The sequence below is a fragment of the Pipra filicauda genome, unplaced genomic scaffold (assembly GCF_003945595.2).
Source record: "Pipra filicauda isolate LSUMZ 115617 unplaced genomic scaffold, ASM394559v2 scaffold8_size5757611_pilon, whole genome shotgun sequence".
Taxonomy (NCBI): Eukaryota; Metazoa; Chordata; class Aves; order Passeriformes; family Pipridae; genus Pipra; species Pipra filicauda.
Genome location: NW_024105087.1, coordinates 4,510,115 through 4,528,411, shown reverse-complemented (window position 1 = coordinate 4,528,411; position 18,297 = coordinate 4,510,115). Strand labels below are relative to the sequence as shown.

Below are 18,297 nucleotides of genomic sequence, written 5' to 3'. Positions count from 1 at the left end.
CCTACCAGAATTCTTTCCATTTGATTCCTGAGACAGTATCCATGACTTAATGGTAGTCTTCTGTAAAGCACAGTAAACATTTAGAAAGGTAATATACTGTTTAGTCATTAATATAGATAAATTCAGTCATATTTTCACTCCACATAAATGCAGTTGTCTTGATTGATTAGTGTTTTAATAGAATGTCACATGATTAGATAACATGTAGACATGAAGTAACAGTATTGTACTGGATGCTGAGATATATGTAATGAGTACCTGAATGATGTACATGTACTTAACTCTCTGAAAAACAAGTCTTCTGCCAGAAAATATAGATGATTTCTGTCTGCAGTCACCAGGCAGATGTCATTAAGATTGCTCTGTCTTTTTGCAGCGCCTATTAAATTAACTATTTTATTTTCCCAATGTATCAGGAGAGTAAACTAATGTAAGGGTAGTTCTGATGCCATAATGTCTTTGTACTACTACAAGAGTAGAAAGCAGTTCCCATCTGGAGCTTTGAATATTAGTGTTACGAGCTGTAACTTTTCAAAACAGACTGTTGAGGGAGAGATTTCCCGGTAAAATATTTAATATTATCCAATGCCTAAATTTTGTATGGCCCATTTTCTGATAATGTTTGCCACTGTTTAAAATGGTCCGTGTACTTACATGCCTGTTGCCACAGGGTAAGTATCCTTTGCTTTTTCAAAACATAACACATTCCGGGGTTTCGGGTTTAATCACGTTGGTGTTCGTTTTCGTAGCACAGGTGCAGCAGTGAACAGCAGTGAAAGCCTCCCTCCATCCTCATCTGTCAATGACATCTCATCCATGTCCACGGATCAAACACTGGCGTCTGACACGGACAGCAGCCTGGAAGCTTCTGCGGGACCCCTCGGTTGTTGCAGGTGACTAGCCGCCTGCCTGCGAAACCCAGCGTTCTTCAGAGGATGATGTCATTTAGGAGGAAAAATTGATGGGAGTTAAGAGATGAAAAGAATGAGAAATAATAAACACAAAGATTTAAACGAAACAAGCAAACAAAAAATCTTTTCAGCCTGCTTCTCCTACAGAGTTATGTAATGCAGCTAAGCTCAAGTGTATATTTAACTTATAGTTGCTCTGCTTTGGTCTTCTTCCAGTGATGCTTACCAGGGGGGTAAAAAAAAAAAAAAAAAGGAACTGAAAAATCCTTTTTTTAACCCCCTCCCCACAAGATGTAAAATGAATGGCTGCAAAACCAGCAACCTGCAACTGTCCTTTTCACACTGGCATGACAAGGTGTGCAGTAGCCACTCTCAAACATACGAGTGTACATCTGCCTTCACTCTCTGTTCTGTCGTCTGCCCAGTGAGGCAGACAGAGATATACATGCATTTTTCTCCATATAGGAATAGCACATACACACACGTGCCAAGAGAATTCTGGCAGTGAATGCAGCTGTGTGCCCACAGGAACACACACATCTGCATACGTACTTAGTGTGCACTCCCACAACCATAAATGGCCCATTTCAGGTGAACTGCATAACTACACGTATGTGGTATTACCAGTGTATATTCTATTTGTTTGTTCATTGATGAGGTTGCATATCATGTATGAGGACTTGTGGAAGTGTAAATAATCACATAGAACTGTGTCTCCCTCAGACACTTGAAGATGTAGCACCAAAATTTCTGCTGAGAGTTGTATATATATTTTGAAATAATAAGCAGTTTTACTGAAGGAAGAGGCCACAGAGCTTCATAGAAAAATGTTAGTTCGTGAATGTTAAGACTTGTTGTTCTGATTTTTAGAGCAGATATGCCAAGCTGAGACCAGGTTAGAAGGAAGCACATGTATCTTTGCAAGCTACAGGGAACAAGAATTAAGGTTTTTTATGCATGTCTAAGCCCAGAAAGATTTATCTCAGTAAGCAACTTTTCCTGTCACTGTTAAGTGAGTTATCATCTTAGGTCATAGATAGGCTCACTATTATGAATTACAGGTATGTTTGTAAGTTAGAGGGTTGGGGAATGAGCAGATTGTGATATATGATTATGAAAAGGACGTGCAACAGCTTGTTTTTATTTTATGTCTAGGTCTTTACTAGGTTAGATAGAGAAAGGATATTTGCGGCCCACTCTCCCTCAGTGTATGTTTGCGGCTTAGAGGTTGTTTTCCCTTTAGATCATTCCCTATCAGGGACCTCTGCTACTAAGAGAACAGACCTTCTCCAGGTGCTTTTGGCTGTTCATTTGCTCATGACAAATCATCAGACTCCCCAGGAATTTTTAGCAGCTGTGTTACATGGAAAAGAACCACGGAGCGCATGGGTCTAGTATTCCTATTTTCTAAGTAATAGCAAAGGTTATCATTCAGCTGGTGCTCTGGATGAAAGGGATGCAATCAGGGGTCTTAGGCAGTTTTGACAAGTTCCAAAGAACCCAACAGTGACCGAATATCAAATTGAATTTACCAGGTAATAATCCACAGGGTTTCCAATGGTAAGTAACAGCAAGTGTTTTTACCAGAAAATGACAAGAGTTTGTGCAAAATTTCATGACAATTGAATATTTTTCCAGCCAAAACAGCAATTAGCATTCTCCACTGCAAGGTCATTGTTACCTGAGTTGGAAATTAAGTAAAATCTGAGCCATCTGTCCTGTTACCAAAGTGTGCCATGTAAACTGAAATGAGCTAAATTGTACTCTAATACTTTTCCAAATGTCAGAGAGAGAAACTGTTTAGACTATGTTAGTGCATATTTTAAATCCACTAGTTCTTATGTATTCAAAATTCTACCAAAATAGGATTGTTCTATTGGGTGACTTACCAGTCTGCCATTCTGTGGTAGGAGAAAAAATTGAGTATCAAGTCAGATTTTGTTCAAAGGGAAGAAAGGAAGAAAAGATTTCTCCCCAGGATGGGGAGAAGGAAAGGTAAAAATTAAGTGGATATCAAATAATTTCAGATTCGATAAGTCTGAGCTGTATTAGAATTGCTATAGGAAGTGTTTTTTTCTCCCTGGTTGTATTTTTGGTAGATTTTTATCAAAAATTTTTTGAGAATAAAATTAGGTTGATCATGTTCTAAAAACTCAGAGCAGTAATTTTTAAAGCAATAATTTACTACTGCTAAATATATTTAGCAATATTCTCTCTTAAGCCATGAAACATCAAGTCATTATTGAGTGCTGTAACTCTCGCTTCAAAGCCAATGATCATAAAAATATTAAAAGGTTAACAGCAAAGCTCTGTAGGTATGTAGGCAATAACACCAAGGGTGACTTCTTAGCAATAATGAAATGTATCACCTCCAGATTTAATTAATCATAGATATATATTAATAATATTCAGGTAACTAATATCTGCTTTACATTCCTTAGTGTGCACCATTTGGGTGTGTTATTTAAACAAAACTCAACCAAGTATCTCAAAGAGGCAAAGCTGTATGTAAGGAACTGCAAACACACCACCAATGTAAACCGTAGAAACTTGGAGTAACCACAGTTCATTGCCAGCAGTATTATGGAGATGTGACACAGGCAACAGCAGAGAAACCATTTGCAGTAAATGGATACTTGTAGATCTCCCATGTTTCACCTATTGAAGCCAAAAAACATACTCTTGGTCCCATGGTATAATTCAGTCTTGTTTGGGTTCGTGAAGGCTGGGTGGAGAACCATAAAAGATGTCCTTTGGTCGGCGCTGAATGAACCCACATCACGGGAGTTCCATAGCTTTATTCCCAGCAGCCCTGATTCTGCTAAGCACCAGTGCTTGTTCAAACACTTGATGGAAACTATAGGGATGCATACATAATTTTAACTAGCACGTGCTTTTGTCCTTTGCTCAGCAATGGCTGACATCAGCATGTGCTTAAGTGCCTTGCTGAAATGGGGCCTAAAAGAATTACTGCATCTCTTTTTGTCCTCAAATTAGTCTCCTTTATGGGAAGCTCTGTCTAGGGGAGGAGACTTGGAGCTGTCCACATTGGACACTAGAAAAAAAGCCATCAATGAAGAAAAGCATTAGTTCTTTACAATTCTGGTCCTTGTATGTCCAAACTGAAGTAGTGACCATCAAGCAGGAATAGCATCCTTTGTTTTACTTTGTGCCAGGGATTTGGTGCTGTCAAGCTGATACAGTATAACAGTGCATGTACTCTTGAATTAAAGATTATAGTGATGATGTTCTGAGGCTGTCTTAAGGGAAACAAATTTTATTTTCTGATTCTAGAAGTTTTGATACCCCTCTCTTCAAGCGTGTTCCCCTTTACTCCAGCATTTTGTTCAGCTTGAAAATAATAAATGCTTTTCTTATTTTTGCCATTGATCTTTAAAATCTACTTCTGTTTAAAATGTTACTAAATGTGGTACTTGAGCAACAATTTTCACTTAATTCTCTGAGGTTTGCAGTTGTAAGCATGATTGCCACCACTCCAGAGACGAAGGAAATTGGGAAGCAAGAGATCTATGACAGATGTTCCAAGGTATTTAGGCACTAAGGAGGCAATCAGAAAGCCTGTGCCAGAAGTGGCATCGTCCTGAAGGGCAGCTGGACACCTTGGTATTTTTGAAAATATGCCTAAGAGCCTATTGATATCTTAAGTGCCTGAAATTTTGTCCCAAGTGGCTTACTTAAGCCATGTATGTAGCTATGAGCTGGGTGAGGAGAATGGCAGAAGCATTTTAACTATCAATGGCTGCTCAGAGCGCTAGCTGCAAGAAATAGCATTCAGAAGGTATAGAGGAAAGTTGCTGCAAAACATTCCTGCTTTGTTTTCAGGTGAAGTACTTCTGGATAGAATGAGAAACAAAAAGAAAGGAAAAAGTCAGAATGGCTCGTAAAAGACCCTTTGTCCATTTTCTTTTGCATTGCTGAGTTTAAATAAGGATGAGGTATTGATTTGTTACATGTTGATGCAAGGTTATATATGTTTTCAATCCAAAATTTTTGGTAATTTTTGAAAACAGTCTTCAGATACTGACTTGGTAACTGGAATAGTATGTTGTGAGTTTTGACTATATTCCGTTAAATTGTAATATATCTTTAGAGAGTTCAGATATTTGAGTTGGCCGCACACTGATTTATGGGAATTGCATTGTGGTTGATGATCCCCCCCTATTATCTAGAATTCCATGGCATGGATAGATTCAGGAATCTTAGCAAGCTTGCATTACATGAAATGGAGCTTAAATTGGAGTGCAAGTGTGGTAATGTGTTTAAAAAAACCAACCAAACAAAAGCTGCAGAAAGCCTGAACAGGTTTTCCAAGCCCTAATGCACTGATGGTTTTCCTCTGGAAATCCCCAGTTCCTGCACAACATTGGCTACCAGCGGTGACACGAGCTAGATGATCATGTCACTATGTTGCTCTTCCAAACTTATAACCAATTTGGTTTTATCTTCACATATGTTGCTTTACCTTCTAAGTTTGGGCTAATGCTAGTGAAGAAATTAGACCTGTTGCGGTGCCTTTAGGGAGTTTTCTAAAGTAGTACTACTTAACTGATTCAGATTGTATTATATATTTGGCAGTGAGCACCAGTGGTTTCTTTTCCAATTCTTTTCCGTATTTTCTCATGAAAAATGTGCTAATAGCAAATTTTAGAACTGCCTGATAAAGTCACTTTCAGCAAATCTCCCGAATTTTTTATTAAAGAAAAAAAGGTGTTTTGAGTATCCTGAAATTATTGTGAAATGTAATTGGAATATTTTAATTCAAAATAACTTCTAATAATGAGTGCTAGCTTATTTATATTACAAACTTTATAGTATTTCAAAAGATCAAAAGTTTCTTTCATTTCAGATATATTTATATTTCTTTCTTCATGCTTATTGAGATTTTAAAATTTTGTGTGAATTCAAACATGCAAAACCAAACAAACAAAAAAGACATTTTGCAACAAACTCTGTGCTTCCAGGGAAAGCAATACAAAAGAACACCTGCAGGGAAGAATTAGAGGGTTTTTTTAATAGTCTGGCAAAAAAAAAGTCTGAGTTAATGGTTCATTTTCTGCTTAAGCTATTATTTTTCTTTGCTTCTGTATGTGTCTGTAGGAAAGAGAGGGTGTACATAGGGATGTGATTTTCAGAACCTCTGTTCTACTCATACTTAGTGTGAATAAAGAGAGTAGTTGTAATATAACCACACATCTTCAAGAATCTGATGGCTGTGCTTATTTGAACTTCCACCACTTTGCAAAGGACACAGTGAACTGATTGCAAGCTCAAGGTGATCTTTTTCACACACACACAAAGAAAATCGTTGTGCAGTAGGTTTGAATATTATACAAATATGTTATGTCTTAATTAGTAAGATGCTTGGGGGAGGCAGGGGAATGGGGAATGTGTCATCTTCACTGATAAGCTGGAAAACAGACCTGTCCAGTGGAATTTAGTGGAATTCTCTTGATGTATTAGGAACTTGCCAATGTGGCCTGATTTTTTTTTTCTTTTTTTGTTGTTGGTTTGGGTATTTTTTAATTAACTATTGATTGCAAGAGGTGAAATGTTTAACTTAATGCATGTTCAGGCTCATTGACCCATGGCAAGTTTGAGTTTTAAAGAGGGTTTGATTTGACAAAAGAATGTTGAAAAACTTCAACTGAGGCTAATGGTGCCTTTTTACTTGAGAGGGAAAAGCTGAAAAGCACATATTGAAGTAAGACACAGTCAATTTGGGAAATAAATGTATCCCTACCATGCTTATCATTTCAGACAGGTCTCTTTTGCTAATTTTCACTGAACAGGGCCATTCTTGTCTTCTGGAAAGCAAGATATTTATAATGTAAATAGTTGTATTGATTTTTTTTCCCTTCCTCTGTAACTAATATGTAATAATCCAACATGCTATTTCTGTTAAAATCTTTTACAATAAGGCCGCTGTATGCCTAAATATGGTTGACCTCTGACCTTCTCCTAAGTCAGTCACATGCTGATAAAGGAGGGTGCTGGAAGTTTCAGTGTACATATAGAATCATGTATATTTAGTAAATTGGGTAAGTGGGACTTATGGCCAGTATACATTAAGCCACAACAGTAACAAAGCTCCAGATCTTAACTAGCAAAAACAACTGTTCACCTTGCCATGTCCATCCTGTAATAAGATCTAAGTTGCACCTGCCTGTAGTTCTGCATGATCAGACTTCAAAGTATAACTAACAAGATCTGTAATGTATCAGTGTTGATAAACGTAGTTGTAAAAAAAAAAAAAAAAAGAAAAGAAAAAAAAAGAAAAAAAAAGAAAACCAAAAAAACTCGACCAACAAAAGAAAATCAACAACAGCTCAGTATCAAGACTGGAAGATGAGACATGTCCGATTTTGTTACACAGTTATAGCTGAAAAGAACAACCGATGTCAGTCAGCAGAAATGGACTACAGTAAGAGATTTGTTAAGGAACCAACATTATTTCCATATTGTTTTGTTCTTACCCTGTTTACTTTGACCATCTGTTGTTCCCTGTTCCACAGGGGACAACAGGGCCTCAGTGATCAGTGTTTTATGGGTCAATGTCACATTAATGATTTCCAATTTCTGTTTGTTTAGCAATTACTGAACTAAGATGGGACTCTCATGTTCTCCCATGTGTCCAAAGGAATCCTGTCAGAGCTTCCTCGTGAGGATACTCTTCTCACTGCTGTCTTGACTCCTGTCAGTTGAATGACTTTGCAGTGTTCCCAGTAAACAGCACAACGCAGCAAATATAATGACTGAGGGCTTAATTGCGGGCGCGTTGTGGATCTGTACTTTCACTGGGGCTCAAAGTCATGCAGGGACAGGACTCAATTGAAACATGGTATGTACTCTATGCATGACGCCTATATTACACCTTTATGACCTTATAGTGGTAAAACTGCTGATCTTTACGGATGTGGATTTGGACCATCTTTTTTTTTGGAGGAAAATTGTAGTAAACCTCCGTCCTTATCCCACAAACCACTTGCTCCTATCCAGAGCAGCTAAATGGAAGTTAAAATGGTGCAAGGGCCTTCTGGGGGCCATGCACAGGGGTGAATTTCATGCTGTTTGAATGTGATCTTGCCAAAAAGCCTGTATGTCTAGCAGGGGAGACTGTGACTGTCCTATAAGGAGTGTTTGTGTTGTTTACTTTAAAACAAGCTTTGCTAATTAAAGTAGTGTATTCCGGAGTCCTATTTGAATGGCATGAAGGGTATCAATGAAGAAGATACAAAGTATGCTCCTACAGCTCTCCTGGCTTCTTGTTTCTTTTCCTTCAGCCCTCTCTAGGGGACACAGATAAAGCTGTAAACATGTGGATATTGCCAGGATTACTAAATTCGGTAATTCAGCGCCTTCTGATGGGCTTCATTTAAGAAGCATTTACAGCACTACATAAATATAAAGGTATCTTAAGACACACGAGATTCAGACTTTTTGTCTTTAAATAGTTTTAGAGTCTGTTCCTCTGGTTGACTGAGTAAAAAATATTGGGGGTGGGGGGAGAATGACCACATGACTGGACAGAATGAAGGAATTCTGTCAAGTAAAAGCTAGTCCTTCTACCATCTCTCTCTTCATTAAAAAAATTTTAAACAAAATCAAGCCGAAAACAACAAACCCATTAAAAAAACCAAACAAAAAATCATAACCCCCAAACCACCGTACCAACTGCAGAGTTACTATTTGGAGACTCATTTTTCACAAAGTTGAACACACTTCACTCTAGGTGAAAAAAAGAACAAATAGGAGAGAGGTGCTATCTTTTTGGGAAACATTGCTGGTTTTTTCAATTCTTGCACAAGCTATCTATGTTCATAATATTTCCCAGCAAGTCAAAGCATAATACACAAAGGACATTTTTATATTTGAATTTATCATGTGTAGGGATGAAAACTAAAATCACAATCAGCCTTCTGTCAAAACAATTTGAAGGGGGGACCTATAGAAAAGAATGAATTAAAGCACTTGTAAGCACTGTAAAAAAAGAAATTCTTAGAGTTGTTTGTACTTAAATGTCATTTTAAGCATACTACACACAGCTGACTTGCTAAAAAAAAGACTTGCTAAAAAAAAGCAAGATTTTTTGCTCTGACTAGCTAAAAAAAAGGACAATTTTCAAGGTCTTTTTTTCTCCCAGTTTGTATACACAGAGATTGGCCAAGCTACAACATATAATGGAAACCTCTGATTTCCAGTGGCTAGAGAATTTTGACTTTTTGATTCTTATCATAAAATAAGGGGACCCATTTCTTAAAGGGACCAGCTTTTTAGTTTTATGGGGTACCTTTTGAGAGAGTTGAAGAGTCCTCTTTTTTGAGAGGTTTGCCTTTTTCAGGAGTCAAAATGTGTGATTTATGTCACTAAACATGTGGTACACATAATTTAATCCAGATCTGAAGCTGTATCTGGGATTTAGCTTCCACGTAACCCAGAGTCCTAAATTCCAGAGAATCTGAAGTCGTACATGAACAGGAATGTTTCCTGCAATGCTCCTTGGTATTCAAGGGAAGTACCTTTTGCAGCATCATAGCAGCCTTGGAATTTTTCTTCAGTCAGCTTGTGTGCTGGCCGGAACATCTGCTGCGTGGTGAGAGGCCGTACGTGTGGGACGCTGATGAGCTGTAGCGGATCAATGGACTCGTCTGTGCGGAAGGAGATCCGGGTGCCTCTGCAAAACTCCCTCTCTGCTGGAGGCAAATGAATGGGATGAAGGTCAGTGAACAACCTTGTGCTCGAGCTGATGAACATTTCCTGTGGTGCTGTGAGGCCTGTTTGGATGCACTGAGTCCAGCCCACAGGCCCTCACAGTACCTATGGCTGTTGTAATCCCTGTGTGGGACTCGCTTTCTGGTTTGGTGACAGAGTTCAAGTTTTGCTTCTCCTGTGGAACCTTCTGCTGAAGGCTGTTCAGGGTTTACTGTTTCTATGTTTGTCCTGGTGCTTAGAAAGCAACAATTCTGCAGGCTTCGTTCACTGCCCTGTGGCTGGGGTTCAAGTACTTGTAGATAGAGACTGGCACTATGTTGCTTTTCAACACGCTTTCCCAACCTCTCTGGTAATGGTACAGCTTGGAGCCCGAACTGCAAAACTGCTCTGCCTCCAAGAAAACATGACTGTCAGTATAGCGTAAGGAGCCAGGGAGGAAATTTAGCTGGTTAAATTAATACCAATCTCCTAATGTATTTGTCTTACTTTGAAATTGACTGCTGGGAAGCAGTAAGTGTTGTTTGTCTCTTGATGCTTCCATATGATGTTCTGTCCACATTCCTGGAGTACTTATATATGAAATAGAAAATAGGGTGCTTGATAAAAGAGCTCTTTCTGAATATGTCTATTTAATGGATTGACTGGGGCTTTTGTTAAGTAACTCCCATTATGGGGAACGGCTGGCTGTTGCTGTCTGGAAGATTTTAGCCTTTCTTGCATCATAAGCTTGGCACTAACAATGGGGGCATTTAACATTCCTCCAGGCTAAATTTAAAATGTGTGAAATTATTCCCGTCTCTACTTCATATCTGGCATTGGAGAATAAGGGAAATTATCTTTGATACTTACAAATTTACAAGGCAGAAATTACAAATAAGTAACTGCTGCACCAAATACTCCTTCCTTTTTCCAGAACAGTTGATGGTTTAAAGTGTGGATGAGGTAAAAAACTGTACAATGACCCCTTTCTGCTCTTAACTCTAGCTAGGTAAAGGCATGTCTGATGTTACAAGATTTAGTTGTTAAGATTAAGAAATTGATGGCAGATACTATGAAAACATCTTAAAGTCTTGATTTGCCATGAACAAATGTTCAGAAACATTACCTCTGGTATTTTTTGTGTTGGAAGATATGTTTATGCCCATACTTTGAAAGATTTGTCCTCAGAATTATCTAGATGATATTCAACTTTTTAGTTCAGTTGCACCATCTTAGAAGGAAATGTTTAAAATGTCTCATCAGAATGTTAAATCACAGCTAGAATAAAGGTTCATTTTTTTTTGTTGTTGTTGTTTTGGTTTGGTTTTTTTGTGGCTTTTTTTGTTTTGTTTTGTTTTGTTGGGGTTTTTTGTTGCGTGGGTGTTTCTTAATATGAATAATTACCAAAAAAAGTGCCCTAATAGTAAAAGTCCTGGAGGTATGTTATCACAGGGTGCTGTTAAATGTGCCCTCCCCACAACTGTTTTCCAGAGGGAGCAGTCTGTCTTTCAGGGAAAGATTTGTGGATGTAGGTGCTCAGGGAGAATGGAGACACTTAACATCAGCCTCAATTCAGACTTAACAGGGTTTGAGCACAGAAAAATTCAGAGTACGTCCAAAAGCTCCCTTCAGTAAAATTGAAAGTAAAATTGAAACATGTCACTGAGTGGACTGAAGGATGAAGCTCTGGTTTTAAAATCAATGAACATTATGAGAAACACTCCAGGAGTCAAACCTAATACTACTGCATTTCAGAGCTCCAAGCAGCCAAAACACTGTCCAAATTCTTTTTCAAAAGCCTAATTCCATGTAACAGGCCAGAATGCATACCCGTGTTCTCACAGCAGGAATACCCCGAAATTTTTAGTGTATGTCTTTCTGAAATGTCAGTTAGCTGAAGGATGATAATGATTCTTTGCATAAAGGAAAACGCTTATTTTTGGCCATGTGCAGACCTCCCATCTTTTTTTCACCGGAAAGGAGAAAAATAACGTCTGGAACAACTCTACAACACAATACCGTGCTGCTGACTGCAGGTGGGTCGGTGGGAGAATGCTGGTCAGGTTTCAGCACAGTTGTACTCACCAATTTCAGCTTTCTGATATCGTGTCACAAGCGCAAGGCAGGGCTAGTGGACACGGCAATAAAATTACTGCATGTATTGCTAAATTAATTCATTTGCCAACATTGTCACATGATTTCTGAAGTATATGAAGGAAGTTTTAATTTCCCTTTTTTGGCCATAATTACTAGCATGAACAAATTGACAGCATGACCAAGCTGTCCGTCAGTTTTATCATAGGTTTTCTAGGCGTTTAGCACAAAGGTTAACACTCACATGTGCTGCAAGAATTCACTACCGCTGTTATGTAGCACAAAATCCAGCAGGACTGTGATTGTACATCAAATATGCACAGCGTTGTGACCAATTCATGGGATCATCCATGTGGGGAGGAAAAAAAAAATTAAAAAATCAGAGTGTGCAGTGCAAAGAGGGTTTTTTTTAAACCAGGAAGACAATCCTGGTTATCCCAGCTTCTGCTCCCTTTTAGGTCAGATCCCTTAACTCAGGTTAATGCTGCGCTCATCTTGCTCCTCTGAATGTGGTGTTGCAGAGCTGTAGCAACACGACAGCCCTGGAATTTTTCTTCACTCAGCTTGTGTGACACAGAGAGAGCTCCCTTCAGCAAGGAGCATGCACGGTACAGGTGAAGAGTGACACCTAAAGGCAGAAATGTGCTCAAGGCTCCGGCAAGGGCAACATTCAGCCAACGCTTCAGCCTGTAAATCATCTGCTTGTTGTATTTCTTCTCCAGCCAGACTGACTCGAGACAGTTCATCGTGTGGTCTGGAGCGTTTCTTGGATGCTCCAGAATTATGGACAAAGCATAATTCTACGTTATCAGTAAGTTTTTGTTATTTTTCTTGGTTTTCCAATAATGAATGACTGTAAATGGCTCCCTGTAGCACAGGGGGTAACAAGAAATATGGTCAAGTGAACAGAACTGAGGGGTAGATGACAGTGGTGCTAAGCCAGTTGGGTAATTGGGTACTTTTGGCCACCATAAATCTCTTCAAAACTACTTGGATTTCTGGACATAAAAGACCACAAAGAATTTAGATGATTACCTTTTATGACTTTTCACCTGTCTGGTCTGTGACCAACTTGAAATTTTATAGTGACAAATTCTTCCAACAGAGCATTCAAAGATACATCCAAATACACGTTAGTGTATTTATCTTCCCTTTAGAGAGCTCAGCCTTTAGACAGCTGTACAATTGGCCAACACTATCGTATTGGGAAATTGCTTTCAAATCTCTGCTCTATCTGTTGTGTTGGTTTTTTTCATTTTTATGTCCACTTTAACGGAAAGGCATTCTCTGAACCATACCTTAAGTATGCCTTCCTTCAATTTCTGTTAATATTATAAACAAGATCACAGATTCAGGAAATGGTTTGGGTTGGAAAGGACCTTAAAGATCACCTAGTGACCAACCCCCCAGCCATGGGCAGGGCCATCTTCCACTAGATCAGGTTGCTCAGAGCCCCATCCAGCTTGTCTTTGAACACTCACAGGGATGAGGCATCCACAACCTCTCTGAGCAACCTGTGCCAGTACCTCACCACCCTCACAATTTCTTCCTAATATCTAATCTAACCCTACCCTTTTTCAGTTTAAAGCCATTCCCCCTTGTCCTGTCACAACACTACCTCGTAAAAAGCCCATCTCCAGCTCTTTTGTAGCCCCTTTGGGTACTGGAAGGTGCTATAAGGTCTCCCTGGAGCCTTCTCTTCTCCACACTGAACAGCCCCAATTCTCTCAGCTTGTCCTCACACAGGATGTGCTCCAACCCTCTGATCGTCTTCACAGCCTCCTCTGCACCCACTCCAACAGGTCTTTTCTGTGCTGAGGACTCCCATGCTGGATGCGGTACTCCAGGTGGGGTCTCACCAGTACCACCAAACTACAGAAATCAACCTTGCCATATATTAATTAGTCTTTACCTCTATAACAAATTCTTTAGCAGTGGAGGCAGTCAGAAGTGGCAGACTGAAAGAAATCATACGTGACCACTGTGAGTAATACTGTTTTAGGCTAAACTTTCATTTAGCTCTATACAGCTGAAGCTGATGCTCCCACACAGAGCAAACATTATGACATTTAAAAAACCATGCATCTTGCCAAGTGATACAGCTTTTAATCTTCTGTTTTATGCTCTAGTGCGTTTATTTATTAGGGGATACTCCATCAGCTCAGGAAATGAGTTCTCTTAAAGATAATAGCATTCAGTAATTATCACATCTCTCATTTCCCTATGTCAGAGAAGCCATTTAAAATGATGATCACATCCAAATTCCTGCTACATTGCCTGTAAGAGGTGTATGACAAGTAAAGAAAAAAATGTTACTGAATCAACATTGCAATCTTGCTATGAGGAGCTAATGAGTTTGCATTTCATAGTGAAGTGCATGCAGGAATTCATATTTTCATTGATTTGCTGTCATAGGTGGTACACAGTTAATATACAGAGAACAACTACATAATATAGTAAATGCACACAAGAGCACTTTGGTTTTTTTCTTCACAGAAGAGCATTAGGAAGAAGAACAGTCAGAGCAACAACAACATGGAAACTAAATGAAATATTGCAATTAATTCAGCAAGCTAAATGGAAAATATTTCCTTACCAAATTTTTTGTAAAACAGAATCCAGTAAGGCCTGTCTCAAGTGGTGAGTTTCTGTCAGGTATTTCTTTAAGTGCTGTGTGTGTGCGAGTAAGTCATATCACAATGCTTAAAATGTTTGAAGGCAAGTTAGGAAAGTAAATGACATTGCATATAGGCAGCAGTTCATTTCAATTAGTGTGGTGTTTGGAGAAAATATCCCTGGAAACATTTTGGCACAATAGCTTTTTTTTTTTTCCTTACAACATAACACTGAAATATGGGTGTAGACTTGCCCCCAGGTCACTGCAATGCAGAGGAAATTTTATGTTCTCTTCCTTCCATTCTTTTTAACTATTGAAGAGTACAATTGCTTCAGTAGTATTAACAAACTAATCTACCAGAGTGGGGTTTTTTTTTGCAATTACTCAAGTGTTTATGTGAGAATGCATTGAATGTTTTTAGGAGTTTTTATGTTGAAAGAAAATACAGCAGGTTGTTAAGACTGAAGAACAATCATTTCAGTCAAGTTGTGCTAATAAACTGATAATAAACACTAATGAACTGATATGCTACTTGACTGCTAAGCAGCTGGTTGAAACAGCCCTGAAACTATAAGCAATTTGGTTGTTGATGCTGTGTTCAGCATTTTTGACTGATGAATAAACATCTGACAGCCGTGCTGGCTGTCATCACTCTTCTAGGAAATACCAAGTTAAATGAGCACAATAGAACAAAATAACACCCAATAATTGTAAACAGTCTCCCTGTAGGCAAATGGTTGTTCATAATATCAAATCAGAACTTCACCTTCAGCTCAGGTCAAAAGTTGGTTAAATACCACATGTCCTTTTGGAGCGTTAGACTTTTGTAACCGTGTGTGAGATTACCCCTAAAACACCTACACATATGAATGCACATCATGGGTAGGGAAAAGTGGAAAACTAGGGATGGCCAATGCGTTGTCCCACCGTCTGAATACAGGTGTGCTAATTTTGCATTGCAGAGAAGCAGTGGATTCCCCATCGTTCCCCTCCATGCCAGGAGGACTTCTCTAATTCTGTGTAGGGCTCTGAGAACAATTGCTGTTATGGAGGTTGTGGCCTTTGATGTCAAATAATTCAAATTGTAGGTTTGGCTTCAGTTGGCACACGATGGTTCAGTAATGTGAACCAGAATATTTATTGTCACACAGATTAAGAACTAGCCTATGGTTTGCCTGTGGGAGCCCTTCTCTAACTAGCTCATATAGTTCTGACCTACCCATTGAGAGAGTTTCAAACTTAAAAGACTAAGGCGGGCAGCTCCTAAGAAAATTACTATTCCTCAACTGAGCAGGACTTAAAATAGCAAACAAAAGAACTAATGTGATGGGGATAAAAGTATGGGAGGTGTACTTTTATCCTATAAAATACTCTTTAAAGTTTAACACTTTCTCTCTGTGTTCTTGATACACTAAAAACTCATCCTCCCCTTTCAGGACAAAAATGTTGTAGGAGCAGAGTTCATTGGTGTCATGCATTAGTCTCCTACTTATCTCAGTCATAGATGCCAGAGCAGCATAGAGTTAAAACCTCAATGAGAAAGGGAAATTCAGGTACTTGCTGCAGTCATTTCTGCACCTCAGACCTCATGTGTACATTCTCCTATACTAACACCACTCACACAGGTCCAAGGTTGTATCCCTTCTTCAAGCAAAAACTCTTCCTTCATTGTCTGAGGAGATTTGGCTGAACAGGGTCAGAATCAAGGTCAAGCCTTATATACAGATGGAGGTGGAGAAAGAAACTGCTTAACTGCTGAGATTAAATGTAATTATTTTCTGTAAAATAACTAAAATAGCGGCTCAAGTGGTTTTGGCTCATTTTTCTTTTTTACTGATAGTGACTGATTTTTTCAGGTGTGAGAAGGAGTTAAACGCACAGTTTCTCTACAGCAGTGTGGTGTAAGAGTCTGGCAGCTCCATCCCCTTCTCTGCTTCCTGAACCACCAACCACCACCAGACTTTTCAGAAAAGTATAGTAATTTCAGGAAATGACTTACCTGTGTCTTCTATCCTGGACTAATTATATTTTTTCAGAAGGAAGAACCAAAAAGGCACAAGATTTAAAAATTTCTTTGTATGAATAACTACTATGTGTATGTGATTGAAAATAAAAGCAAGTCTTTAAAATCATAGAATCCTAGTGTGGACTGCTTCATGCACTTTCACCTCTCAAGCCCTGCTTTTCAAGAGTACTATCAAATGCAGTGTAGTCATGTTGGGCAATTGCTCTCTGGACGACAGTGAAGCAAATAAAAATACTTTGCCTCACAATTTAGATATACTGGATATAGTTAGTTTCTATATTGTGGTAATACTCTGGCTTGTGGTGGTAAACATTTGACATGATACAATATTTTCAGCCACTTCCTTGACAAGATAATTGAAGATTGAATAATATGCTGAAGTAGAAAACAATTTACTTCCAAGTTTGATTCTATTTTGTTTCTTTTCTAATACTTTGGTATTGAGGGATGGTATAAAAATGTTCCCTGTGCTTACTTTAGTGCTTTGATTACAACTGTTTTTTAAACTGATGAAATCCATTTACAACCAGAACTCACTTTGGTTTTCCTCCAAATACTGTGCATAAATACTTTTTATACAAAGCTGTAACATTTATTTAATGAAAGATTTAATTGGAATGGAAATAGGAAGATACTCTCAGTTTTAAAAAAAATTAAATGCTTTTCATGTTTTATCTTGGCCATTTGTTATTTTGCAACTTTGGTTAGTATACTAGACATGAATGAAATATCTTACATTTCCAACAGCATTCTGAAATTTCAACACCACCAGGACATTAAATCAAATTTTAAGGAGGGAAATATGAAACTCATTCTATATTGACATTAGTTACATCACTTTTTTAGTCAAAGATAGATCAGTTGGCACAAACAGCACAACCACAGTGTGTCCTGTTGCTTTAATAACTAATATTTTATATGTGACATATACATATATATACATATATTTAGGCTGTCATGATGTTGATTTTGGTATCTATAGTGTGCTCCTACTTCATGTGTTACTGTCTGTGATTCCTCACTTGTCTTAGTAGAAGTGCTACAAATCAGGACTGGCCATCTGTGAGCATACCTTAAACAAGTTGCAAATTCAGTCTCCTACATTTGGAGCTAAACTTCCCAAGATGGCTACAGCACCACTCAAAATCATGTGCAGAAAACCAATCACCCCCCTCTTCCCCACCTGCTTTTCTCAGAAATACAAAATTGTCAAAGGTGTTGCAAATAACAGCGCTAAGATGTTCATTAAAATACTTTTGTTATGCTGATCATGCAAATTTTTATTATCCTGTACACAGTCTGAATTAAAATTTGCCTGGACCTCCTGGTATTTAAGAATCTGTGAAGTCGGATATCAACTCATTATAAATTATAAAGAGATAGCTTGCATGCCTACAAAATGAAGAAACAGAGGTAAGAGATTTATTATTAACTCATTTATGGATGCTAAAGCACGCAAGAGCTAGCAAGAGACTGCAGGTAAATTTAACTACAAAGAAAGTAAAAGATGGTACAGAAGAAATACATTTATTAAAATATTTTGTGTGAATAATACCAGAATTTCAGCCACACCTCTCTGTTTATTTAAATAGCATTGTAGGACCATGGTGTTTTTCCAGAAAACTGTCTGTTCTGGTGTGTGGAAGGAGATAGAGGTTTTGGTCACAGCATTCATGTTAATGGTGTGCCAGCTGCCCCAAGGAAGTGCAGCTTCACTGAAAGTACTTGAAGCACACAGGCATGCAGATGGCAAGATATTAAGCTGAAAGATTAAATAATATGCTAATTTCATGTGCCTTAGATTATCTGATTTTGTTCATTATTTGCTTTAACGATGAAAAAGATGAACACAGTGAAAAGGGAGCTGCTTTGTTTTCTTCAGAGCAGAACAGATGTGCATCAGATGCTGCAGTCCTTTGTGTAAAGAAATACATTTCATT

At 38.3% G+C, this 18,297-nt stretch overlaps 1 protein-coding gene and 1 long non-coding RNA gene across 6 annotated transcripts in view; both read left to right on the top strand.

Annotated features, from left to right (window-relative positions):
• The window catches only part of LOC113987950 (mitogen-activated protein kinase 10), a 103,535-nt gene extending 95,183 nt beyond the window's left edge, over positions 1 to 8,352 (top strand). For 4 of the 5 annotated variants that reach the window (XM_027721114.2, XM_027721115.2, XM_039391029.1 and 1 more), the window contains one exon: positions 755 to 8,352. In XM_027721114.2, the coding sequence (XP_027576915.1) occupies positions 755 to 897 (143 nt within the window). In that variant the 3' untranslated portion in view covers positions 898 to 8,352. Of the gene's footprint in view, positions 1 to 749 lie in introns of all 5 variants that reach the window. The other variant, XM_027721118.2, reaches the window with a different exon arrangement.
• Positions 8,353 to 10,967: 2,615 nt separating this feature from the next.
• On the top strand, positions 10,968 to 16,465 carry LOC120325254. Its single transcript, XR_005567160.1, has 2 exons — positions 10,968 to 12,525; positions 14,211 to 16,465. It is a non-coding gene; the product is annotated as an uncharacterized LOC120325254 (long non-coding RNA).
• Positions 16,466 to 18,297: the final 1,832 nt, after the last annotated feature.